Source organism: Neophocaena asiaeorientalis, unplaced genomic scaffold (assembly GCF_003031525.2).
Source record: "Neophocaena asiaeorientalis asiaeorientalis breed wild unplaced genomic scaffold, Neophocaena_asiaeorientalis_V1.1 scaffold182, whole genome shotgun sequence".
NCBI lineage: Eukaryota > Metazoa > Chordata > Mammalia > Artiodactyla > Phocoenidae > Neophocaena > Neophocaena asiaeorientalis.
In genome coordinates this window covers 1,255,212-1,281,574 of record NW_020174648.1, presented here as the reverse complement: position 1 = coordinate 1,281,574, position 26,363 = coordinate 1,255,212, and the positions used below count along the sequence as shown (strand labels likewise).

The following is a 26,363-nucleotide window of genomic DNA, read 5'->3' as shown; positions in this document are numbered from 1 at the left end:
TTTGCCTATCAGAAGCTTTCACTTATCATTAACAAGTAACAATGCACACGGGCTACCTACAAACTAAGATGGCTGTCTTGGTGTTAGGAAGAGGAAATACACATTTTGTGTTTAGTCACTGCCTTCTTAGTGGTTTTCACACAGTATTCTTTTGTAAAATATGGAGACAGGTATCTCTTTATACAATGCCCTTCTATACAGTGCTCAAAGAAGACTAAATATAAATGATTATGATCTTAAGATATTATGTTTACTCTATAGTCTTCAATTAAATGTTTCTGTAAAAAATAAATAAATAAATAAATGATTATGAGCTGTATATAAAAGGAATAAAAATCAGAGGCAATTTATAAGCAATAAAAACTTAATCATGTCATTTTATAGTTAAATCTTATTTTCTTGTCAAAAACCATACCACTCAGTTACTTAACCTTCACTATCTATAAAAATGATTATGGATTGCTATGATGACTAAATATAAGAATATATGTGAAAGAGCTTTGTGAAGTGCTACATTTTTTGGATAGCCTAGTTGAGAAGTTAGCCAACTAGCCTTTTTTGTGTCCTTCACACAACACTCTTTTATAAAATCTAATTTTACAAGTTAAAAAATTTGATCCCAAATGCCTAGCACAGATCTTAGTATACAGCAAGAACCCCATATTTTAATTTAAAAGAATATGAATAAGTGAATGAATGCTTGAATGTACGAATAGAGTGGTGTCAACTGTAAACTGAATGTGAAGGGAGGGGTTAAAAACAGGCCTCCTTTCTGCTGGTGTGAACACTTGGAAACAAGTCTCAGATTTGGAGGGTTCCTTGTCACCCTTTTATCTGCTTCAGACTCCTGGGACTGGGCTTATACATCTCCTTTTCATTACCATCATATGTTGCAATGAGGGTTACCTCCTATCCTATTTTGTGATAGAAAATAAAAAGTCCCCAATCCTTTAAAAATAAAGTCCGGTTACAAAAATTTTAGAAAGCGAAGATGCTATTCACAATAACTGTAAGGTACCTCATGATAAAAACTAAAAGGTACCTAGTAATAAATCTAACAACACATATGCAAGAATTTTAGAGTAAGGTGAAGTTTATGGTATGTAAATTATACCTCAATAAACTGTTTTAAGAAAAGAACTTTTAGGGAGAAAAGTATAAAACTTTACTGAAGGACATAAAAAGGACCTAAATAGAGAAATACATATAGACAGTAAGACTCAAAGCCATTTAATGCCACTTCTTTCCAAATTAATCTATAAATTCATTGCAATTTGAAACAAAATCTTGAGACAATTTTTTTATTGTTATATGTTTCTTATGGAATGAACAAGTTGACCCTAAAATTCACAAAGAGCAGTAAAGGATTAAGAAGAGTCAAGATAATTCTGAAGAAAGAAAAAAGAATTTTGAAAAGGGGGGATATTTTTACCAGATATATCAAGACGTTAAAAACAATAGGGCATTGGTGTAAGAAGAGACAGATTACACAGAATAGAGAGACAAGAAATATATGCATACATAAATAACGGAAATTGAGTGACAAAAGAAAAAGAATGGATTAGTGAATAAATAGTTTTGGGACAAATGACTTTTCAAATGGGAAAAAAATTAGATTTCTACCTCCACAAAAATCAATTGCAGATAAGAGACCTAAATGTAAAGAGCAAAACTTTGAAATTTTTGGATGAAAGCATGCAATACCTTTATGATCTCAAGGTTTTCTTGATCAAGATATAAAATATACAAACCATAAGGGGAACTTTGACAAATGTGATGACGTTAAAAATGTTAATCTCTAGACAAATCATCAAAATCATGGTTAAAAGATAAATTCACTGACTATAAAGATATCAGCGACATATAATCATTAAGAGATTAATATCTAGAATACATAAAGACTACTGCAAATCAGTAAGAGACAAATAATGCTATTCTAAAAGCAGTGGGCAAAAGAGATGAACAAGCAGTTAAATAAAGAGGACATCTAAAAGTCTACTGAATTGGTAAGAAACTTAGTCAAGGAAATGCAAAATGAATTAATGATGAGATACCATTTCACAACCACCAGATGGGCAAAAATTTTTAAATCAGGCAATACCAAGTGTTGGTGAGGATTTGGAGATACAGAGATCTTTACTGGCAATGAAGTAAACTGTTACAGCTTTGGAAAGCAATATGGCAATACCTAGTTAAGACACACAACACATTCTATAAATCGGCAATTCTTTTAGACATATACCTTAGAGAAACTTTTCCTCAAGTGCCCAATGATGTTTGTAGCAGCATTGTTTAAAATGAGGAAAAATGAGAAAATCGTAAATGTCCATAAATAAGGAAGTGGAATTTTTTAATTGTAGTATATTCTTTTTTTTTTTTTTTTTTTTTGTGGTACGCGGGCCTCTCACTGTTGTGGCCTCTCCCATTGCGGAGCACAGGCTCTGGACGCGCAGGCTCGCCACTCCGCGGCATGTGGGATCTTCCCAGACCGGGGCAGGAACCCGTGTCCCCTGCATCGGCAGGTGGACTCTCAACCACTGCGCCACCAGGGAAGCCCATTGTAGTATATTCTTAAAACATAATATGGTATATAAATTAATGAGTTAGATATCAAAATTTTATAAAGGTACAATATTAAAGCATTTATATAAAATTTAATAAACACAATAATATATAGAGTGATTCAAAAATAATTGAACAACAAGCAACTATATGCTAATAAAATGGACAACCTGGAAAAAATGGACAATTTCTTAGAAATGCACAACCTTCCGAGACTGAACCAGGAAGAAATAGAAAATATGAACAGACCAATCACAAGCACTGAAATTGAAACTGTGATTAAAAATCTTCTAACAAACAAAAGCCCAGGACCAGACGGCTTCACAGGTGAATTCTGTCAAACATTTACAAAAGAGTTAAGACCTATTCTTCTCAAACTCTTCCAAAATATAGCAGAGGGAGGAACACTCCCAAAGTCCTTCTATGAGGCCACCATCTTGTCTTTTGCACAGCAAAGGAAACCATAAACAAGACCAAAAGACAACCCTCAGAATGCAAGAAAATATTTGCAAATGAAGCAACTGACAAAGGATTAATTTCCAAAATTTACAAGCAGCTCACGCAGCTCAATATCAAAAAAACAAAGAACCCAATCCAAAAATGGGCAGATCTAAATAGACAGTTCTCCAAAGGAGATATACAGATTGCCAACAAACACATGAAAGAATGCTCAACATCATTAATCATTAGAGAAATGCAAATCAAAACTACAATGAGATTTCATCTCACACCAGTCAGAATGGCCATCATCAAAAAATCTACAAACAATAAATGCTGGAGAGGGTGTGGAGAAAAGGGAACCCTCTTGCCCTGTTGGTGGGAATGTAAATTGATACAGCCACTATGGAGAACAGTATGGAGGTTCCTTAAACTAAAAATAGAACTACCATATAACACAACAATCCCACTACTGGGTGTATATCCTAAGAAAACCATAATTCAAAAAGAGTCATGTACCACAATGTTCATGGAGGGAGGGAGATGCAAGAGGGAAGAGATGTGGGGATATATGTATATGTATAACTGATTCACTTTGTTATAAGGCAGAAACTAACACACCATTGTAAAGCAATTATACTCCAATAAAGATGTTAAAACAAATTGAATGAATGGAAAAAAAATGAACCAACTACTGATACATACCATAACATGGATGAATCTAAAAAGTGTGATGAGCGAAAAAAGCCACACACAAGATTATATGCCAAATGATTCCATTTATATGAAGTTCTAGAATTGCCAATGGTCTGCAGTGATGGAAAACAGATCAGAGGTTCCTAGGGGAAGGACTACTGACTGGAAAAGGGCATGAGAAAACCTTCTGGAGTAATGAAAGTGCTTCATATTTTTATTGAGGTAGTGTTTGTCATCAAACTTAAAATCTGTACATTTTATTGCATGTAGAATATCCTCAAAAAACTTTTTTTCAAATAACAACTGAATGCTTTAAAAAACGTATTACTTGTAAACGGGGTTGTGGTCAATAAGCAGTCTGCAAAGAAATCATGAGATATTTCAATAATCTTACAAATGTTCAATATACACCTTTCTTGTCACAAGGCACACATCATTTCTATAGCCCATTTCACTCAGACCCTTTGTAACATTGTTGTTCATAGCCAAAATGTAGTCCCTCGAGGCTACAAAGAAGAAGTGGTACAAACACAGAGGTTCTTGACACATCCTCACAAAAAGTCACATGGTGGGGTATCTGGGAGATCTGGAGGCCACTGTTCCAGAGGCAGGTCAATCTTTTCAACAGTGTCCAATCAATACCAGGAAATGTATACATTAGGAATCTCTGGACTGTGTAATAGAAGTGAGGCAGAGCCTCATGCTGATGGAAAATGTACATGTTGGAGACTTTGTGCAGCTGTAGGAAAAACCACTCCATAAGAATGTCCAAAAAAAATACCTTTGATGGTATCTTTTGCAAAAAGGAACTGATGAAGTGAATCCCTTTCAAGTTCAATTGTGAAATGTTGGTTTTCAGTGCCCCATTTATGGAGGTTATGATTCATTTTTCCACTTAAAGAAAACTTAGCCTTATCACTGGTAGTTATCTCCACTTCCCTGTGACCCTGAAATCTGCACCAAAACTTATTGTTTTGCTTTAACTGTCTCCATGAGGGCATGAACCAGGTTAAAGTAGTAAGGCTGCATTCTCCATAACTGGAGAAAATCAACAGATAGTAGGCTGAGGGATGCCTACTATTTCGATATCCTGAGACCTCCCTGAAGAGGGACACAAATTTGCCTCAGTGCCTCTTCTTCTGTTGTGGCTGCCCTGTGCTCTGTCTTTAAGATGCACCTTTTCTGCTCCATCTCAATGTACCAGTGGTAATGTTTTGTCAGCCTGGTAGGTGTTCATTGTCTGGTATATGGAATGACCTTTGCACTGCAGTAATACAACCAAGTTTAGCAGACTCCAACACATAAAATTAAATGTTGTAAGGTTACCTCTATAGATTGATGCATAATACATGTTTATATATGAATGTTACTGAGTAATAAAATTTTGAAAGTGTTCAACTCTTTTATTGCTCTGTACATTGTTTAAATAAACACATGAACAGAAAGGATATATGCTTGCTTCTATGGAGGAAAGGACAGGAATAGGATGAGAACAAGAATCGGTTTCAACTGTACCTGTAAAGCCTCTAAAAAAAAGAAAAAAAAGGTATATGTGGCAAAATGTTAGCGTATTTTATCTATTTTTTCAAATTGAAGTATAGTTGATTTACAGTTGTGTTAATTTCTGTACAGCAAAGTGATTTGTTATACATATATATACATTCTTTTTTATATTCTTTTCCATTATAGTTTATCACAGGATATTGAATATAGTCCCCTGTATTATACAGTAGGACCTTGTTGTTTATCCATTCTGTATATAATAGTTTGCGTCTGCTAACCCCAAACTTCCACTCCATCCCTACCTCCACCTTCCCTCCCCCTTGGCAACCACAAGTCTGTTCTCTATGTCTGTGAGTCTTTGTTTCGTACATAAGTTCATTTGTGTCATATTTTAGATTCCACATATAAGTGATATTATATGGTATTTGTCTTTTTTTTTCTGACTTACTTCACTTAGTATGATAATCTCTAGTTCCATCCATGTTGCTGCAAATGGCACTATTTCATTCTTTTTTATGGCTGAGCAGTATTCTATTGTATATAGGTACACCTTCTTTATCCATCTGTCAATGGACATTTGTTTCTATGTCGTGGCTATTGTGAACAGTGCTGCTATGAACATAGGGGTGCATGTATCTTTTTGTTTTTGCAATGCCATGCACCTTGCAGGATCTTAGTTCCCCGACCAGGGATTGAACCTGGGCCCTCGGCAGTGAAAGCACGGAGTCCTAACCACTGGACCGCCAGGGAATTCCCTATCTTTTTGAATTACAGTCTTGTCTGGGTATATGCCCTGGAGTGGGATTGTTGGACCATATGGTAGTTCTTTTTTGGTTTTCTGATGAACCTCCATACTGTTTTCCATAGTGGCTGCACAAACTTATGTTCCCACCACAATGTAGGAGGGTTCCCTTTTCTTCACACCCTCTCCAGCATTTGTTAAAATTTGTACACTTTTTAATGATGGCCATTCTGACTGGTGTAAGGTGGTGCCTCATTGTAGTTTTGATTTGCATTTGTCGAATAATTAGTGATGTTGAGCAGCTTTTCATGTGCTTCTTGGCCATCTACATGTCTTCTTTGGAGAAATGCCTATTTAGGTCTTCTGCCCATTTTTCAATAGAGTTTTTTGTTGTTGTTGAGTTGTATGAGCTGTTTGTATATTCTGCAAATTAAGCCCTTGTCAGTCGCATCATTTGCAAATATTTTCTCCCAGTCTGTAGGTTGTCTTTTCGTTTTGTTTATGGTTTCTTTTGCTGTGCAAAAGCTTGTAGATTTAATTAGGTCCCATTTGTTTATTTTTGTTTTAATTTCTATTGCCTTGGGAGACTGACCTAAGAAAACACTGGTATGATTTATGTCAGAATGTTTTGCTTATGTTCTCTTCTAGGAGTTTTATGGTGTCATGTCTTATGTTTAAGGCTTTAAGTCATTTTGAGTTTATTTTTCTGTATGGTATGAGGGTGTGTCCTAACTTCGTTGATTTACATGCGGCTGTCCAACTTTTCCAACACCACTTGCTGAAGAGACTGTCTTTTTCCCATTGTATATTCTTGCCTCCTTTGTTGAAGATTGACCATAGGTGTGTGGGTTTATTTCTGCGCTCTCTATTCTGTTCCATTGATCCATATATGTTTTTGTGCCAATGCCATGCCATTTTGATTACTGTAGCTTTGTAGCATCATCTGAAGTCTGGGAGGCTTATGCCTTCTGCTTTTCCCTTTTTCCTCAGGATTGCTTTGGCAATTCTGGGTCTTTTATGGTTCCATATAAATTTTAGGATTATTTGTTCTATTTCTGTGAAAAATGTCATGGGTAATTTGGTAGGGATGGCATTAAATATGTAGATTGCTTTGGGTAGTATGGCCATGTTAACAATATTAATTTTTCCAATCCAAGAGCATGGGATATCTTTCCTAAGTTAATGTATTTTAGACCTGGGTACATAGGTGAATGTTATTTCCTGCACTTTTCTATATGATGGATGTTAATATATTTTTTAAATGAGTAATCAAATAAAATATATTAGCTTCTGTGAGGAAAAGTAAGAATCAAAAGAAAAGGCCTGTGGTATGATGAATTGGGAGATTGGGTTGACATATATACACTAATATGTATAAAATGGATAACTAATAAGAACCTGCTGTATAAAAAAATAAATAAAATAAAATTCAAAAGAAAAAAAAAAAGGAAAGGCCTGTAATGGTAACTGAGCCCACACACAATGAACTTATGTTACAGAGGCACACTTCAACCACAGCCTCCTATACATTTTGTCATATCCAGTTGAGAAGAGATAGGACAAAGAAAAGCTGCCCATGAGAACAAAATCAGAGCTGGGAGAGCAGTAGGACCTCACCCAACCTACTCTATCCTGGAAACCTCAATCTTATGATGTATGGACTATTAATATTCCTTCTATTTTACAGATAAGGAAACTGAGATATAGAGATGTTAAGAATCTTACCCAAGAACACACTAGTAAAAAATATATATATGTATCATAAACATACTATAAGGCATCCTGATTCTACATTTGAATTGTGACTCTAGCACATATGACCTGGGTAAATTTGCACATATTCTTCAACTCTTCTCAAATTGCGTATTTTGGTGTTGTGAAAGTCTCAAGTGATGTAATAAATTATGTAGCAACTACATCTACCACAATTATGATTATAAATGGGCCTAAAAAATGAGACAATGATTTGCCTTGGGTCATTCATCCCACCAGGCCTCTTAATCTTTACATCTAAGACCATTTGACATACATAATTACAGGATCGACCTCAGTCCCAAGATTAATCTTGTCCTTCACCAGGAAGGATTTAAGAAGTTTTTAACAATTCAGCATCAAGTTCTAACAATTTGGCTTTAATCCCTGTTCTAAAACTAAGACTCTACCTTATCCCTAGTTCTAACTTCTGCCTCATTCTCTTATACCCTTCCTAGTCCTAAAGACGTACTACATGCCATATGATTGACATGTGTTATCACATTTAAACCTCACAACAGTATGAGGTAGGTATTATTACATAACCTATTTCACAGATGAAGAAACTGGATACAGAAAGGTTAAAATGCCCAAGGTCATTTAATAGTGCCAGAATCAGAAGACAAACCTAGGTCAGCTGGCTCCAAAGCTATTATTTTTCCTCTATAACAAGTAGTTTTCAAGCTGTGTTCCCAAGCTTCCATGGAGACTCAAGGGCTGCCAGAGGAGACTGAAGAGATAGAAGGGGTATGGCTCAACTCACTTTTACAGATATCTGTATTCTGCTGATTGCCACATACACTTTGGATGTCATGGAATTCTTTCTTGCGTACCTGTCTGCCTGGGCTACCTTCTCCTACAACTTAGAGATGAATCTTAACTTAGTCACGCACAACTCAAGACAGACTCTGCTTTAGTAGGTACTTTCCAGTTGCCCCAGCACAGTTTCCATTAAACTTCCACTCCTAGGTCTGCATTAAAATAACAGAGAGTAGTTCTAGAAGTCTAGAAATGGCCACCATTACGTGTAAGTAATTATCAACTCTCCTACAGTACGGAAGTATAGATTAATATGGCTCATATAATCCAAAACAGTGGATCAATTGTCATGAGAATTTTAAGAATACACTTATACTTTAAAATTCATTATTCATAACTATGAAGTAGAGTATTTTAGAATAATCTGCAATATTTTAAGCCAAGTAAAGTCATACTTAAAAAGACCGAAGCTGAAAAGCTACAAAGCGTTCTAAATTTTCTCTCTTGCTCAATTTTATGAACTCTACCCCATGATGTTAGTTCTGAGAGCTGACCATATATCAGGTATGTGATGATAATCATGTATGAAGGCAAAGTACCCTTCTTAATGTAATATTAAAATTAGTATTTTTGATTCCTTTCTCTTGCCTATATACTCATATACCTTATAATGACAACACACAAAACTGTTTTTGAGGAGGGCTACAATAGAGCCTTCCTCACAGTTGAGAAAAATGACTGAGTTATAACCTGAAATATCAGCAGTGACCTTCACTCTGATGTGAAACCTCTTTATATGTCACCGGCAAAGTACAATAACTATCACTACCTTACAGTATTATGAGTACTCAGTTCCTTTTTTTTTTTTTTTTTGCGATACGCGGGCCTTTCACCGTTGTGGCCTCTCCCGTTGCGGAGCACAGGCTCCGGATGCGCAGGCCCAGCGGCCATGGCTCACAGGCCCAGCCGCTCCGCGGCATGTGGGATCTTCCCGGACCGGGCCACGAACCCGTGTCCCCTGCATCGGCAGGCGGACTCTCAACCACTGCGCCACCAGGGAATCCCTCAGTTCCTATTCTTTTAAGCCAGATAACTAAATACCCTGGATATGCTGCTATGGTATTTCTCAAAGTATAGTTCATAGAGTACCTGCATAAGAATCTCCTGAGGCAGTATTTGTAAAATGTAGCTACCTGGGCCCCACAAGCAATCTAAGGAATAAAAATTTCTGTAAGATTGGAAAATTTGCATTTCTGACAAGCTCACCCAGGCACTGATTTGAAAACCAATTGTATAAATCCATTTAATATGTCCTTACTATTTAAGAATGAGATTGGTTAAAACAAAAACAAAGACCCTTTCTCTATTTTGCCGATATTTAAAATTGCACATATGTAGTGCTTTTTGGTATGTGTCTGAAAAAGTTTAGGAGACAATAATACTGATCATAACAACACCACACTCAAAAGCAATACCTCAAAGTAAATTTTCACTTTTTAGAAAAAGCTTTAGGATAGTGTAGTTCTTAACCAATGGTAAATGATAAACTAATTAGTCTTCACTCAATTTAGCAGTCCACACAGTTTATTCAGCAATAGAACAGAAGAGAACTTCCATCATGACAGACATAAGGCAGATACAGGGCAGATCTCTGGGGTACATTCTTTAAGCAGACTAACAAGTGACTTTTTAACATGTGGCAGGCATGATTTGTTGCATACAAACAGCCATTCATTCCTTACTTCTTCCTTCCTAAAAGAGCCCTGATTTTATTAGGGGAGACAATGTGTCCTACCCAGGCAGTGCAACTCCATTCCCCTCTGCCAGGTTTCCCAGGCTCCTTTGTGAATCAAGGATGTAAGAAAAAATCTGTGAGGGACTTTTGAGAAAGATCTTCTTCCCAAATAAAAGACACAGACTTGAAAGGAGAAAGCTTTTTGCTCCTTACTTCCAGCCTTTGATTCGGATTGAAATGTCTAGAGCAGCAACAAGCTACATTGTACTCGGTGAGAACTATGAGGACAAAAAGCCAGTATGCTAAAGATCCCAGAGGGGAAAGATAGCGAGAACCTGCGGCCTTGAGAACATTGTTGAGTTGCTACACAAGCACTGGATTATCTAGAATCTTAAGTGGAATTTTAAAATTGTTCAGTGGCCTCTGAGATGTTTTCAATGCTTTTTCTAAGTTTCTTAACCTGAACTCTAGTTTCATGATTCTTATGAACAAGTGAAGGCCAGAATGAGGCCAGTGTAAGACCTTCTTAGTTCTAAGAAAAATGCTTCCCCTAAACTGTTCATAATATATATGCAGTCAAGCTGGGTAACTCCTTTCGTCACCTATCTCCTAGGACAGGTACTTTTCCATTGCCAGGGGAGGACATTCTAAGTTCAGTCACCACAAAGACAGGATAGTCCTTGCTTATGTAGAGCCAAGGAGGTGTAGACAGAGGCATTTCTGCATGTTTTTATTGTCACCTATTTAGGTGCTGCCTGACTGAATGTGATTCCTCTGACAGTGACCAGTTATGGATAACGTCATAGCCACACTGAGGATGAGCTAAATAGAGCCAATGATGAATAAATGGTTATATATGAATAAATTTTATATATATATAATTATCACTGATTAATATTTAAGAGGTGGAATTTAGAACAATATAGTTCATTATTAAAATGTCTAGTTGTCTTACTGGAATAATCTAGAATTCAGCTACAAGGATGCTTTCCCACAAAAGTTATCACTAGAATATAATGAAAGTACACACAGTATGGGGCTTCTCCTCCAGGACTACCATGTCATAATAACGTCAATAATTAGGCTGTGGAGATTTTTAGGAGTAAGCTAATTCCAAAACATAGGAAATATGGAATAGTCAGGTTCTAGATGAACAATCTGGCTTGGAATACTGATTAAATTCATGCTGAAGAAGAGATGCACAGACCCTGGAAGCAGATCCAACAATTTAAGCAGTTTCCCAGAGTAGTGACAGTCTGGATCAGATATAGAAAGGAGTCATTTTTCCATCTTCCTTGGGCTACTAGTACAAAACCCTCTAGAGTCTCCATGATTTTGACTGTTTCAGAAGTTATTTGCTTTGGCCAAGTTTTTTGTTCAAGGTTTTATCTGTTCTGGTCAGGATTAACTGTAATGCAGGGTTAAAACCAGCAACTCTAGAGTCATGTATCCTTTTTCTAACCAGTGGAGGACCCAGAAGAAATGGGTGGCAAGCTTTTTCAAAGGTCCACCTGGTAAGATTCTGGGGAGCCCACTCAAGTGGGAAAGACCAAGGAAGAACAAGGCTTCTATTAGCAGGATTATCAGGATAACACTCAGGGCAATAATCAGCTCTGTTAATACGGTCTAAGAATACTTGGTAACATTCATTCTCAACCAGTTCAGTTTGGTACAACCAGTGGCCTAGTTCTAAACTAGGGAACCATTGCTGTCCACAGTCAGGGCAATGTGAATTATCTGAGAACATTGGGACCTAGAGAGACAACACAGAAAGCAATGTAACTGTAAGAGGCAACAATGATAAAAAGAGACACCCAAACAACCAGTCCTATTACAGGTTTGGTTTAGCACTTTCTCAGTCCAACCACCATTACTTGGAGAGGGTAAAATGTGGCTTGCACCTCCGTGCAATTCTTCAAGATTTCGTTGTCTATTTTTCACTCACTTGCAACCCAGTCTCTGAACTCAGGGACTGATCCAGTCTATGTTATTAGTCACTTACTAGCAGCACAGATCTCAGAATAGCTCCTTTAAATCCCAGCTTCTCAAGAAAAGATAGGGTTCTAGTCTAAGTTAATTATTTTTTCTTGTGTGTTATCAGCTGGTGGTATCATGCAGAGGCATCTGGCTTACTCTGCTTTGCTGGTAAGTTATTATGTCTGCTTGGTGAAACAGAGGAGCTGACAGGTCCAATGGGTCTTTGGTGGGCGCTGGCACTCTTGCCGTTGTAATACACGTACCCAAGTCTTAAGGCCTTGGCACTTTATAGCGATGTAGAAGGGTCAGGAAAACCTGGCAGAGTCCTCTTGAGCGTGGATCCAATGAAGTCTTTCTTGGGAGGACCTTAATCAGGACCCAGTCACAGGGAAGTAGCTGCTGTTGAGTTGGTTGAAGGGTCTGGGAATGCTTCACACACCTGTAAATAATAAAACTTCAGACGACTCATGTGGGCTTTGAGTTGCTCACAATATTATTAGAAACATGCATTTGGATGAGAATTGTCTCATGGGTTTCCCCATAACAACTTCATATGGGTTCAAACCAATTTATCTGTTGGGAGTTATTCTTATGCTTGATTGGGCAACAGGGAGGATTTTGGTTCATTTAAGGTTTGTATTAGGTTAATTTTTTTTTAGGACTATATATTTCTTTTTCCTACTCCTTTGGAACTTTGGGAATAATAAGGTCTGTATAATCATGGTTAATGTGGTACAACTTTGAGATTTTTTGTCTCTCTTCTGTGAAATGGGTGCCGTATATATAGTTCTCCCATAATGGGTGGGATAACATTAACAATGGTGACAGCCTTCTAAAACAGACTTCAATCCATGCAGGGAAAAGCTTACAAAATTATTAGATAATATTCTTAATAACTAACCATAGGAAGTTGGATGAAATCCTTTTGAAGGCTGAAAAAGAAAACACAAGGGACATGTCTCATTGTCCACATCTGCCTTTATAGTCTCATATGCATTTTAAGTTTAAGAAGGCAATTAAGGCACGGTCCTGAGCTATTCTTGGAAAATATATAGTAAATCAGTTGGAATTTACAGATGCTTTCATCATCTTTGTACTCCTTCATGACACTGAATGTAACAAGTAAACAAGGTAGGGTAGAGCAGGATGCATGGAACAACTAGACAGGCACCTAGGAAGTGCCACAGATCACCAGAGCACAATATATAGTCTGCCTTTCTCCAGTGTTCTTTTGTGAATTCTGAGGCCTGATCCTGTGAGAGCACTAAGGGACACTGGGGAAGATGTGAGTGTTAAAACTGTATAAAGATATAGCCTGGGGCTTCCCTGGTGGCGCAGTGGTTGAGAGTCCGCCTGCCGATGCAGGGGACACGGGTTTGTGCCCCGGTTCGCGAAGATCCCACATGCCGCGGAGAGGCTGGGCCCGTGAGCCATGGCCGCTGAGCCTGCGCATCCGGAGCCTGTGCTCCACAACAGGAGAGGCCACAACGATGAGAGGCCCACGTACCACAAAAAAAAAAGATATAGCCTGAAAAGCAGAGGGAGTTATAACCCTTAGCTGTGATCAGCCAAAGCATTTTCCTTACAGACTATCAATAGCAGCTGTGATTCTCAGATTTTAAAATGGCAACTTTAAAAGACAACTGAAGAGCAGCCTCTGCCAGTGCTGCAACCTGGGGTCAATAGTCTGATGGGAGCCCCGGATGGGGTGGGATAGAATCAGTGTAGATACACTGATGTGTTTTTTGAGGTTAGGTGACAAAGTATGCATGAAGATTACGAACTCAGCTCCTCAGGCAGAGTGAACAGAAAGAAGGGTTCCTGACCTTTGTGGTGACAACATAGAGTACAACAGATTTCCCTGAGGGTCTACTGTCAAGAGCCACTACAGTAAAAGTTTCAGTTGTTGAACTGGGAAATCTTGGATGTCTAGTACATGAAACAAATAGATGATGAATAAAACCCACATGATTGTGGGGTTTATCACAGAAGTTAGTAGTAAAGTTATATGACTAAGTCTGACATTGAAAAGGTATAGAATTTTGGGTTTTTAGAAAGAAAAGGGGAAATTCAATTAAAACCACAACAAGATACTGTATTTCACATCCACCAGACTGGCAAAAATTAACAAGTTTGACAATGTGGGCTCTATATACTCTAGGCAAGACTACCCTCCCCTCAAACTCCACATCTCTGTTGGCTAAAGCTCCATTCCCTAAGCTCCAAATGCTCAGAATGAAGGATGGCCTTCCCTCAACCTTCATTTCTCCATCTTCAAGAGTTAAGCAAGACTAGAGCTCCAAGTATTCCTGAATCAAGAGCAATCTAGTGTTCCATATGTTCTAGACCACCCCTCCCCTCATCCTCCAAACCACAATGGGCAAGAGGGGAGTCAAAACAGGGCTCCAAAGCACTAAATGCTCAGAATAAGATCACCTATTACCAGCCTCCTAACTCATTCCTTCCTGAAAATACTCCTGGCAAGATTCTCGAACTACCCCCCCCCCTCACCCTCACAAGCTTCACTACCATTATCTGCTTGAAAGCCTGAGGACCAACCAATCTCATCACACCTGTACCTCTTTTTATGTCAATCACCACATGGAGCCCAGAGCTTCCTGGTTATACTTCATCCTCTTATAGTCTCTAATTCCCATATGGCTCTGACAGCAGTAAGATAATATCCCCTTCTCTTCTTACTTTTTTTCCCCATAAAACATGTACCATTTTGATATTAAATATTTTACCTATTTGTCTCTACTAAAACCTAAACTCCAAGAGTAGGGTGTTTTGTTTTTATTTACTGCTGTACATACCCAATAAACATTTCTTGAATGAATAAATAATGAGACTATAGAGTAATTTGAATCCTTATACCCTAACACTAGGAGCATAAATTAGTATAACCACTTTTGGAATTAATTTGGCATTATCAAGTAAAGCTGAGGATGTGCATTTCCTGTAACTCAGTAATTACCTGAGAGTAGTGTCAGGTAACTACCCTAGAGAAAATTACACGTTTATTTAAAAACACGAATAAAAATATTCATAGTAGTTCTTTGTGTAACAGCAAAATAACAACCAAAATGCCCAAGACAGTAGAATGGATTAAAAAAATTGAGATAGTCCCACACAGACATAGATGAAACTCAAGAATATTGAGCTGAAATATAAAGAGCAAGTAGCAGAAGAATACACACATACTCACTCTCTTATATAGTTTCCATTTACATAAAGTTTCAATATATTGCTTAGGAATAAATGCAATAAAGCTAAAAAGAAAAGGATAAGTACAAGGATAACTATTACCTTTGATGGGATAGGGAAGGGAATGGGATTGAGAAAGGCATACAGAGTATTTCCAAGATAATTGTAAACATTTTTTCTTTGAATGGTTGGAGGTACAAGAATGCATCATAAATCATAATAGTTTACATAATCTCTATTCAATATTTTATTTTTTTCTACTTCATTTTTACTTTTTTTAACTTTTAATTTTTATTGGAGTACAGGTGATTTACGATGTTGTGTTAGTTTCAGGTGTACAGCAAAGTGGATCAGTTATACATCTACATATATCCACTCTTTTTTAGATTCATTTCCTAAATAGATCATTACAGAGTACTGAATAGAGTTAGTTCCCTGTGCTATACAGTAGGTTCTTATTAGTTATCTATTTTATATATAGTAGTGTGTATACGTTAATCTCAATCTCTATTCAATATTTTATAATTAAAAAAAGAAAAGAGTGGAAAATAGCAGTGGGCTAGAAAAAGAGAATAGGCAAAACCAACTTTCACCCTGTGGACAAGAAGACCAGGAGCAGTTACCCTGCTCAGAGGCAAAGTGGGTGACTGAGGAAAACAGGAGTCCTACAGAAAGACATGGATCTTTGTTTTTCTCATAATATTGGAAGCAACTATCTCTTCATGGAAATAAAGTAACAGAAAATATATTATAAATCAACTATACTTCAATTTAAAAAAATCTCTATGGAAAGAAAAAAGAAATAAGGTAAAAGAGGCCTACCTAATGGAAAAGAACTTCACTTCGCCAGATATTCAACAGAAAAACTCCATCTCTGAAATAATACTTTTTTTTTTTTTTTGGCCACGCATGGAGCATATGGGGATCTTAGTTCCCGACCAAGGATTGAACCTGCGCCCCCTACAGTGGAATTGCAGTCTTAACCACTGGACCACCAGGGAAGCCCCCAAGATAATACTACTTAATAATAATAGCTAATACTTATTGAGCGTCACTATCTGTTCTAATACATGTAATACATTTTACATCTATTAACTCATGTAATCCTTACAATAATCCACTCTATAGTTAAAGAAACAAAGAGGTTGAGCAACTTGCCCAGAGTCACACAGGTCTTTGTAGAGAAATCAGTATTTGAATTCAAGAAGATTGGTTCCAGAGCCTGTACTCTTAACCACTATAAGACACTGCCTTTCTGAAGCAGTGACTGTTGAGTTTTAGAAAACCCTTTCATAAGCTATTTGCATAAGCTACAGGATACTCTTCAATTGTGTGTATTATATTAAAGTGGGGGTGGGAGAAACTCTCTCCCATAATTTTCCACTTTCACACAAAAAAATCCAGGATACATTTCAGGGAGTCCTAAATCCCCTGAAATTACATATAAAATTTTTTATGTACACATGTGCATTTTTTTCTGGAAAGAGAGTACAGCTGATCCTTGAACAACGTGGGGGTTAGGGGTACCAACCTTCAAGTAATCAAAAATCTGCAAGTAACTTACAGTCAGCTCTTCGTATATGCAGTTCCTCTGTAGCCATTGTTCTGCATCCTCGGATTCAATCAACCACAGACCGTGTAGTACTGAAATATTTATTGTTGAAAAAAATCTGCACGTAAGTGGACCCACACAATTCAAACTGTGTTGTTCAAAGGTCAACTGTACACACTTTTAGATTCCCGAAGGAACGGTTCAGAACCATTGAGGATGAATGGTTCCTAATCATTTTACCATCAAAGGCAATTTTTATTCCTGGCACCCCCCTCCCCAGATCTCAATGTGGAAGGATCCCTGAACAACTACCATTCTTGTAATAACTTCGTTTTCTCATTTTATTAATTAGACATGTAGATCTGCCAATCAGAACTTCTAATAAAAACAAGAAAAAAACTAGTGTTAATAGCCCTGATTTAGAAATTTTCAATATTTTAAATTACCGATAATATTCAAAATGCCTATAACAAAGTCAGAGAGATTTCGGCTACTCTGGATTTGTTTCCTTCCTCAACTCCATTAGCTTAAGTCAAAAGTGGTTGATCTGAGGTAAATGTATGATTACCACTAGGCTGGTAGAAATGCAAAAAATACCTTGGGAACCACCATTACTCAACTGATTATTGTTTAAGTTACTGAGGAAACCACCACGTACTAGGCCCAATGCCAAATACTATACATACAGAGAGAAAAATCTTACAGAGCTTCCAGATGTCCAGGGAATCCAGATTGGAACCAATGCTTTAGGTAAAGGCTAAGAGCTTTTCGATAGATATAAAAAGACTGCCTGTAGAGATCACAGGAAATTCAGGAAGGCCCACAGAAGTTGGAATGTCCTTATCTTCAAGCGAACCTTGCAGCCAACAACAGTGGGCAAAAAACAAATTTAAAGGGCTTCCCTACCACATAAATGCTATACAGTCATCTTTCAGTATCAGTGGGGGATTCATTCCAGGACCACCCACAGATACCAAAATGCAAGGACCAGAGGGACACTCAAGTCCCTTACATAAAATGGCGTAGTATCTGCATATAACCCATGCACATCCTGCTGTATACTTTAAATCATCTCAAGATTACTTATAATACCTAATGTAATGTAAATGCTATGTAAATAGCTGCCAGAGCACAGCAAGTTCAAGTTTTGCTTTTTGGAACTTTCTGAATTTTTTTTCACAAATATTTTCTATTTTTTTTTTTTTTTTTTTTTTTTTTTTGGCTGCGTTGCGTGGCTTGTGGGATCTTAGTTCCCCGACCAGAAACTGACCCTGGGCCTTGGCAGTGAAAGTGGCAAGTCCTAAGCACTGCACCAATAGGGAACTTCCCAGATCAGACTTTTTGTGTATGAGAACTAAAGTAAATTTAAGTTTCATCCTGTAGATTTATTAGAGGAAAATTTAGAAAATAAGCACTTTAACATCAAAACAGAAAATGCAGTTCTATTCAAACCAGTGAAATTTACACTACTAATGATGGCAGCTTAATACATATTAAATAATTATCATCTCTAAATATTGAGTCTGTATCATTCTTCGCTATTTCCTGAATTAATGTTAGTAAGCTAGCTCAAATCTGCCTCTGATAAACAAAAATTCTCTTGTTCTTTTTATTTATTTATTTAGAATATTTATTTATTTGGTTGCAATGGGTCTTAGTTGTGACAGCTGGGCTCCTTAGTTGTGGCATGCATGTGGTATCTGGTTCCCTGACCAGGGATCGAACCTGGGCCCCCTGCATTGGGAGCTTGGAGTCCTATTCACTGCATCAGCAGGGAAGTCCCTCTTGTTCTTTTTAGTGATAGGATAATATAAGTTTCAGATTGAGTCAGGACTGGGATGACTTCTCCAGGCAAATATATCACTTAAACTTCAGCCTCAGCCAAGTCCTCATATGATATGTAAAATCAGAAGAACAGACACATAGAAAAAATATAAATGCTCTAAATTTTCTTGCATTTCCATTTTAAATATTTTCTCCCATGGAATAATTTATTCTAACACTACTCAATAATCAAAACTATTTTTTGTATGAGACAGCTTCTCTGATAAGTTTCACACACGAAGTGAAATCTCAAGAGCTTCATATTTCATTAACTAGTTCTGAATTTAGATGTTGGGAGATTAAGGAGTATGAAAAAAAAAGAATCACTCCTTTTTAAATTCACATAATCTAAAATAATTCTTTGCTTAAAATATATTATGAAAATACATGCTCCTGAAAAAAGTTTTCAGCCTGTTTTGTGAGGAACTACTTTTAATTTGGCAGTCTTGAGATCACAGAGAAAAGGCAGAATCTTCAACACTGTTGAGCACACACACTGTTCCCTCTTACGAAAATAGATAAGCCAAAAAAAAATATGATCTTGAGTCACCCAGGAGTTGAGAAACAGGGAATTCCCTGGCAGTCCAGTGGTTAGGACTCCGAGCTCTCACTGTCGAGGACCTGGGTTCAATCCCTGGTTGGGGAATTAAGATCCCACAAGCCTTGCAGCGAAGCCAAAAATAAAAATAACAAAAAAAAAAGGAACTGACAAACATAACAGGTGTGTGTGTGCATTGCTGGCATTCCATAAAGGGGAACAACTGGTTTAAAAATTTACTGGTGCACTTCAATCTACTTTGCCCTAATGGACAGAAGTCCATGGTTCAAATTCTATCTACAGTTTCAATTTAAAACACCAGCAGCCAAACCTTTAAAGTTAATATGCAGTTTTCAACAGTGAGACCTAGTGCTAAGGTTAGGTATTTATATACTTGTACCAGCTATTTGTGTCTGTGTTGAAAACTAAGTATCTAAGTCTTGCCCACGCCTCTGCACCATATCCATTGTCATAATATGCCAGGATTATTATTTTCAAGATTTCCCACTCATTTCCCAGTGTTTTCACTAAATAGTACTTATTCCGTATTTTTGAAGGGGAGGTTGAGAAAGTACTAAAAACTAGAAACAAAAAGCACTCCACTTACTTTCTTAGGGAACTGTTTCTTATATATATAGGGACTGGATGTCTGGTGCAGTTCAGATATAAATTTTTTCTGAGGATAGAGAAAAAATTTCCTTTCCTTCTTACCCTTCTTACTCCCTCGATTTGCATTTCACATTTAGGCTGACCCACGCAGAGGCAAAAAGCAACACACAAAGATCAAAGAGTTTGCTACGATTTCCAACAGTGGGTGGCATAACTGATTCCCAGTTTTAGCTCAACTCCTCTAATCATCTTTAATATCTACAGGAAGCCAGCACATTGTTATTAAACATTTTATTTTGAACGAATTTTAAACTTGTAGAAAAGTTGCAAAAATAGTGCAGAGAGTTCCTTATACCCTTTACCCAGTTTCTCCTAAAGTCAACATCTCATAAAATACAGTTACAAAACCAAGAAATTAACACTGGTACAAGTCAATTAACTAAACTACAGACTGCTCCAATTGTACCAGTTTCTCCACTAACGTCCCTTTTCTGTTCCATAGTCCAGTATGGGATCCATTACTGCATTTAGTTGTCAATTCTCCTGAGTCTCCAATCCGTGATAGTTTCTGTCTCTAATTATCTCTTGTGACTTTTCCTGGTCTTTGTGACCTTTACACTTTTGAAAAGTACTAGCCAGTTATTTTGTAGAATGTCCCTCAATTTGTTTGTAGAAAGATAAAGAGTTTATGCATTTTTGGCAAGAATAACACCACAGAAATGATGTTGAGTCCTTCTAAGTGCATCATATCACTGGGGTCATGATGTCTGTATGTCTTATTACTGGTGATGTTAACCTCAATCAGTTGGTTAACACAGTATCTCCACTGTCAAGTTACTATTTTTCCTTTGTAGCTAATAATTATATTGGGGAGATATTTTGAGACTATGCAAATACCCTGATTTTCCTCAAAATTTCACCTACCAGTATTATAGGTAGATTTTATCTGCAATAATTACTACGCAGCTGTTTGTCTAATAGTGATTTTGTTTCCTTTTTACCATGTTTACTCATTGGAATTCTTCTCTAAGAAAGAGCTGTCCCTTCTTGAATTCTATTTATTTATCAACTATGTCAGTATGGACTCATGGCCACTTACTTTACTTTATTCTATGGGTTAAAATCCAGTACTACCATTACTCATTTTATTACTCAGGTTGTTCCAACTTCGGCCATCAAGCTCCTTCAAGTTCCTCCTGTGTCCTTTCAACAAGCTCCCAAACCTTTTTGAGCATTTACTTAATTTCAAGCACCACAAGATGTTCCAGGCTCACCTTGTATTTTCCCTGACTCAGACCTGGAATCAAGTACGTCTCAAAAAAAAAAAAATCCTAGTTCCTTTTATCAGAGGATAGTGTTTAAAAACAAGAGCTGGGTGCTCATTGCTACTGGGGTTTCACCATCAGGTCAACAATTTGGACAACCCCCACTATTATTTGTTTCCTTACTAAACTCATTAGCTGGAAATCATTAGCATCACCTGGGAACCTATTAGAAATGCAAACTCTTGGGCCCCACCCCAGACCTACCAGACTAGAATCTTTGAGGGTCTGGTGCAGGAATTTGTTTTAACAGGCTCACCAGATGATTCTGATGCTCGCTATAAAATTTAAGAAACATGAAACACTGCTTTAATAAAGAACAGTTAGCTTTCCATCACTATAAACCCTATGTTTACTCTATCTATCCCTAATAAAAAAAGGGAAAATTTACCTTTTTTGTCTTTTGGAAAATTTACTCTTAATAACTTGTGCATAAATTATATTTTTACTGCCACAACTAATAAAACTATAGGTGAATGCCTCATCTGTTAAGGCACTGAACACTTCCCTACTCTTGTTTTCCTACAAAGTTTTTTTTTACATGTGGTGGTCATGGTAGTTAGAAAGTACAAATATTGTTACTCTTATACAAAGAAGTTTAAGTCAGCCTGCAGGACCATCTCCTGCCTACATATATGATTCAACATCCATATAGTGAATCTATAAATATGAAATCCTCGCAGCACAGTCCTCTAAAGTCAGACTGCCTAGGCCTGAATGACTGCTCCAGCACCTGACTTGGTGAACTCTGCCCTATTTCCCTGGTTCTCTTAACCACAAAATGGAATAACTACCCAGATGAAAGAAGCATTATGAGGGTTAAAGTGATCATGTGCAGCACTTACCGCTATGGGGGCACAAAAGAAGTCTCAGGATGTGTTTATTATTATTTGAACTGTTAAGTAAAAGTGCAACTAGACGTTTTATTTTTCGGAATGGGGAAAGCAAGTGGACACTGTGCTAAAGGAAAGTTCTGCCGTTTCTTCACTAGTAGATCAAAATAAGGCAGAACCAGAGAGCTCTATTTATATAATAAAACAAAACCCTCAGCAGTTTACAAATTAATGTTTTAAATTTGCCTTTTGGCAAAAATGTTATTATATTTACATTATGTACACCCATGATCAAGAGCTAAAGAAGAGTATATAAAAATAAAAACAATTTGATTTGTTCAGGTAGTGGAATTATTGGTGAATTTTCTTCCTTTTTATTTTGATTATCAAAACCATGTGCCACTTCCTTTAATATTAGTAAAGAAGAAAGCAGTCCAATTAGTAATAACTGTTTCCACTTATTGAGTCCTTAAACCCATTTAATATTCCAAATAACCCTATGACTCTCCACTTTAAAGATGAGGTAATGGGCTCAGAGAGATAAAGCAACCTGCCCAAGCCACAAATTGACAGAACAGGAATTCAAACTCAGCTCTGACTCCGAAGTCTACGCTCATAACCAATGTTGGAGACATCTTTCTTTATTCACAAATGCTTGATTTGCTGTGCAAAACTTACGATAAAGTATAATCACTATATTGACTTATCTCTTGTGGGACACAGTAGTCATTATAAAATGTAGACTATTAACGAAATTTTAACACAATTAAAATTCTAAATGAAAAATGAAAAACAGCATAAAGCAGACAAGGTTTCTCTCAGCAAACTTTCCTTCAGGAAATTCAAGTGGCACTTCAGAGAAATGTGGATTTCCATGGTATACAGTTTAAAATTACCGCCTACGCAAAAATAAATTACATACAAGACGCTATACATTATTTAAATACCCAATAATCCTCAAATAATTAGCTAAATTCTTGTTACTCTATTTGTTACTTATAGAAGCTCTCAGGCTAGTATTATCTCTACACTAGGAAGAAAAACAAATGAAGTAGAGCTTAACTGAGTCACTTATGGTTACGATAAACCAGCAGTAAAACTGGTAATCAAGTTCTGGGCTCTGCATTCAGCATAAGCATTACTCAGAGACTCCCAAAGTTTTCACAGCAAATGTCAGTTTTCAAACTGTTCTAATCCACACAAAGGCTTCCAGGAACATTTTTAGTTCCTCTACCAGTAAGTTCCTTTTTAAATTAGATTATTTCCCACTGACCATTTATATAGTAATCCTGTGCTTGAAAAACAAAACTGATAAATACGGATAACAGCCACAGCCCTAATTCTTAACAAACAGAGACAAGGAAAGGATCTCTCATATAGATCCAAAAGAAAATGTTTTAAAACCTAAAGACAGGTAAAATTGAAACAGTGTGTTGAATCAGATTAACTGATTTCTGTAACTGTGTATAAAGTCAAACAATTAAGCACTACTGATTAAGTAGAGAGTAAACTTTTTTGAAGGAAGGAAAAAGGGGTAAACTTTCTCGGGTATGAGATACAATTGGCAATACATATATAATATGTAATTAATTGGTAATTGCAGGGTCTTACTAAAACTTCGCTCTTTTTAGCACCATTAAGGCTAAAAAGCAGGGGTGGCAAGTGAGGGATGGCGGGGCGGGGGCGGGGGAACACGGACACTATCTTATAAAGATTAAAAAGACGAATGATGGGATCCTGTTAAGCATGAAGGTAAAGGGAGTAATCAACACCTGCACTGGTAGATTTCTCGTTTACATTTGAACCTTATAGGAATTCTGCTTCTCGTCTCAAAGTCCAAACCAAACATTTATTCCCACCTTATTCTGTTTAATGTTTATGATTCTGTTTCTCTTTTTTCACTCCAAAACAAAAATATACCTCCAACCTGCTCCGTTTAAGGTTTTTGCGGTAAGGAGGTGGGGGTGGGGAAGGACCGTTTCTGAAAGATATTTAAAAAGAAGGTATCAGATCAAATATTAAAACATGGAAAAGTTGTATACAAATTTTACTTACAAATTCTAGCGGGGTTTTAAATCGTCGACTGTCAATGTCAGGAGAGCCCTTAAGAGTGTTCTTTCTGCTCCACAACGCTGAGCTGCTCCCCTCGGACGCGGCGGAACAGAACGTCGTCCTGTCCCTGCCCACGTGACCGCGACCTCCGCGGGGAGGGTAGGCGCCCGCGGAATGCTGGGACTGGTAGGCGCCGGCCCCTCCTCCCCGCAGGCGGCCAGCGGCCGAGCTGGAGGCTGGAGGTTCGGTGAGTGCAGCGACAGAACCGCAAGCCTCCCCGCGTTCTCGGGCTGCTACCAGACCCAGAGGCAGACATCCCTGCAAGACCCTGGAGGACCCTAAACCCTCATAAAGACCTAAAGTTCATAGGCTTGAGGAACTAATGGAACCAACACAGTGAGAGGTACTAGCCAATGATACTGGCAAGCACCAGTCAGACTTGACTTAGAAGCCGGCCTCTACCATTACAAGGTGCATGTCCTCAAACGAGTTGCTTAATCTAAACCCGAGTTTGCTCTTGTCAAATGCAGACAACGCTACATACATAGTACCTCATAAGGTGGTTGTGAGTAAATGAGCTAATGTACATAACAGTGTCTACTAAACGACATTAGTAAATGATGAATAAAAAATAGCTATTATCTTAATCTATTAATTTTATAAAAATGAAAATTGAGAGATGGCAAGCAATGTACGCAAGAACACATAATTGGTTAAGGGCAAAGTCAAGTAAGTCTAAAAGTCCTGTTCCTGACCTGCACCAATTCAATATAACATAGAAGAAATCTACTCACATAAATTTCACTTCCTCTTTCCTAATTTTTTCCCATAACACTCCTGACCAACACGCTATTGTACTTATTTTGATTTTTATCTGACTCCCATAGAATATAAAAGCCTAGAAGGCAGGGAGGGTTGTCTTCTGGTCTCTTCTTTTACTGCTGTATCCCCAGCACCTCGAACAGGGTTTGCCTAGTACATAGCACTAGCTCAATAATTTACTGGATTACTGATTCTTCATGTAACTGATTTTTTGGTGTATTCACCTCTCAACCATCCTTTTTTTGGCAGAAGACATGGGATTTAGGAACATTCTTAGATGCTGTTTAATTGACTGCAATTTCTAATTCAACAAAGAATAAGTGGAAGACATATTCTAATCACTTCATTTCTAGACATTTTCATTTGTATTAACCGTCTTTAAAGTATTTTTTCTATCACTTGTGAGAATGGGGAATAAATGCAGCTAGCTACTGTCTTTACTTCCTCTTATTTAATATTTCAATCTTTTCCTTATTAAAAATAACAATGTTTCCTCTTTCTACTAAGATATAATCCCAAAGTTATTTCTCTCATCAAAAGTGTGGATATTATGCACAATTAATTGATAAATGCTTTCTCAGTAAACAACAGGATTTCTGCTTACCCTAAACAAAAAACTCACGTACAAAAATTATCTTATTGGGGCTTCCCTGGTGGCGCAGTTGTTGAGAGTCCGCCTGCCGATGCAGGGGACACGGGTTTGTGCCCCGGTCCAGGAGGATCCCACATGCCACGGAGCGGCTGGGCTCGTGAGCCATGGCCGCTGAGCCTGCGCGTCCAGAGCCTGTGCTCCGCAACGAGAGAGGCCACAACAGTGAGAGGCCCGCATACCACAAAAAAAAAAAAAAAACAAACTGCTTTATTTAGAAATCCATTGTCAAGAACATTAGATTTCTAGACTTAGGCCTAATCGCTAGGTCCTTAAATTGCCAGTCATTTAACCTGAATTATAATTTTTTGTATATCTGTCTTCCCTAGTATATGGCAAATTCCCTCAGGGTAAAGAACACTCTCATTAATTTAATTCATATATTTATTAAGCATCTATTCTGTGTTTAATAAATATATGAATTAAATTGATGAGTATATTCTTTGTTGTAATCACTTCTTCTCTTGTTCTCTTTTGATTCACCGAATTCCTCTACATATCTCAAACTCCCAAAGTAATTGTTTAACATCTGGAGCTCATGCCTACTCTCTTGGTATTGGCAGCCCAGCAATTCCCTTATAATATTAGCTATGAGTCTGTCTCTGTCTCACCTCTTTTGGGCCACCCTTGTAGTTTGGAAAACATCTACAGCAGAATATCTGGTTTGACAAGGGTTTACCTTTACCTCTCAGTTAGTGATGAAAGTTGGTATTTGTAAGTTGCTAAGGCGTGGGAGGCACGTATGGCAGGGCTAGGATTATGTATCCTTATTACCTAGATAAAGAGGGAAA

At 37.4% G+C, this 26,363-nt stretch overlaps 2 protein-coding genes across 4 annotated transcripts in view; both read right to left on the bottom strand.

Annotated features, from left to right (window-relative positions):
* Nucleotides 1–26,363, bottom strand: part of LOC112408923 (torsin-1A-interacting protein 2-like) — a 40,490-nt gene that overhangs the window by 11,622 nt on the left and 2,505 nt on the right. Inside the window, exon 1 of one of the 3 annotated variants that reach the window (XM_024758787.1) lies at nucleotides 24,105–24,223. The exons of 1 other annotated variant lie outside the window; for it this stretch is intronic. The gene's annotated coding sequence lies outside the window, so the exon portion shown is untranslated. Of the gene's footprint in view, nucleotides 1–12,427; nucleotides 12,556–24,104; nucleotides 24,224–26,363 lie in introns of those variants that run through there. One more of the 3 variants, XM_024758786.1, reaches the window with a different exon arrangement.
* LOC112408924 (torsin-1A-interacting protein 2) lies at nucleotides 10,015–12,433 on the bottom strand. The gene has a single exon (XM_024758789.1). The coding sequence runs from the start codon at nucleotides 11,932–11,934 to the stop codon at nucleotides 11,539–11,541; it is 396 nt and encodes a 131-aa protein (XP_024614557.1). The 5' UTR covers nucleotides 11,935–12,433; the 3' UTR covers nucleotides 10,015–11,538.

Coding starts and splice junctions, on each gene's coding strand:
- LOC112408924 (XM_024758789.1), bottom strand. CDS start 11,934: ATGTTCTCAGATAATTCACATTGCCCTGACTGTGGACAGCAATGGTTC.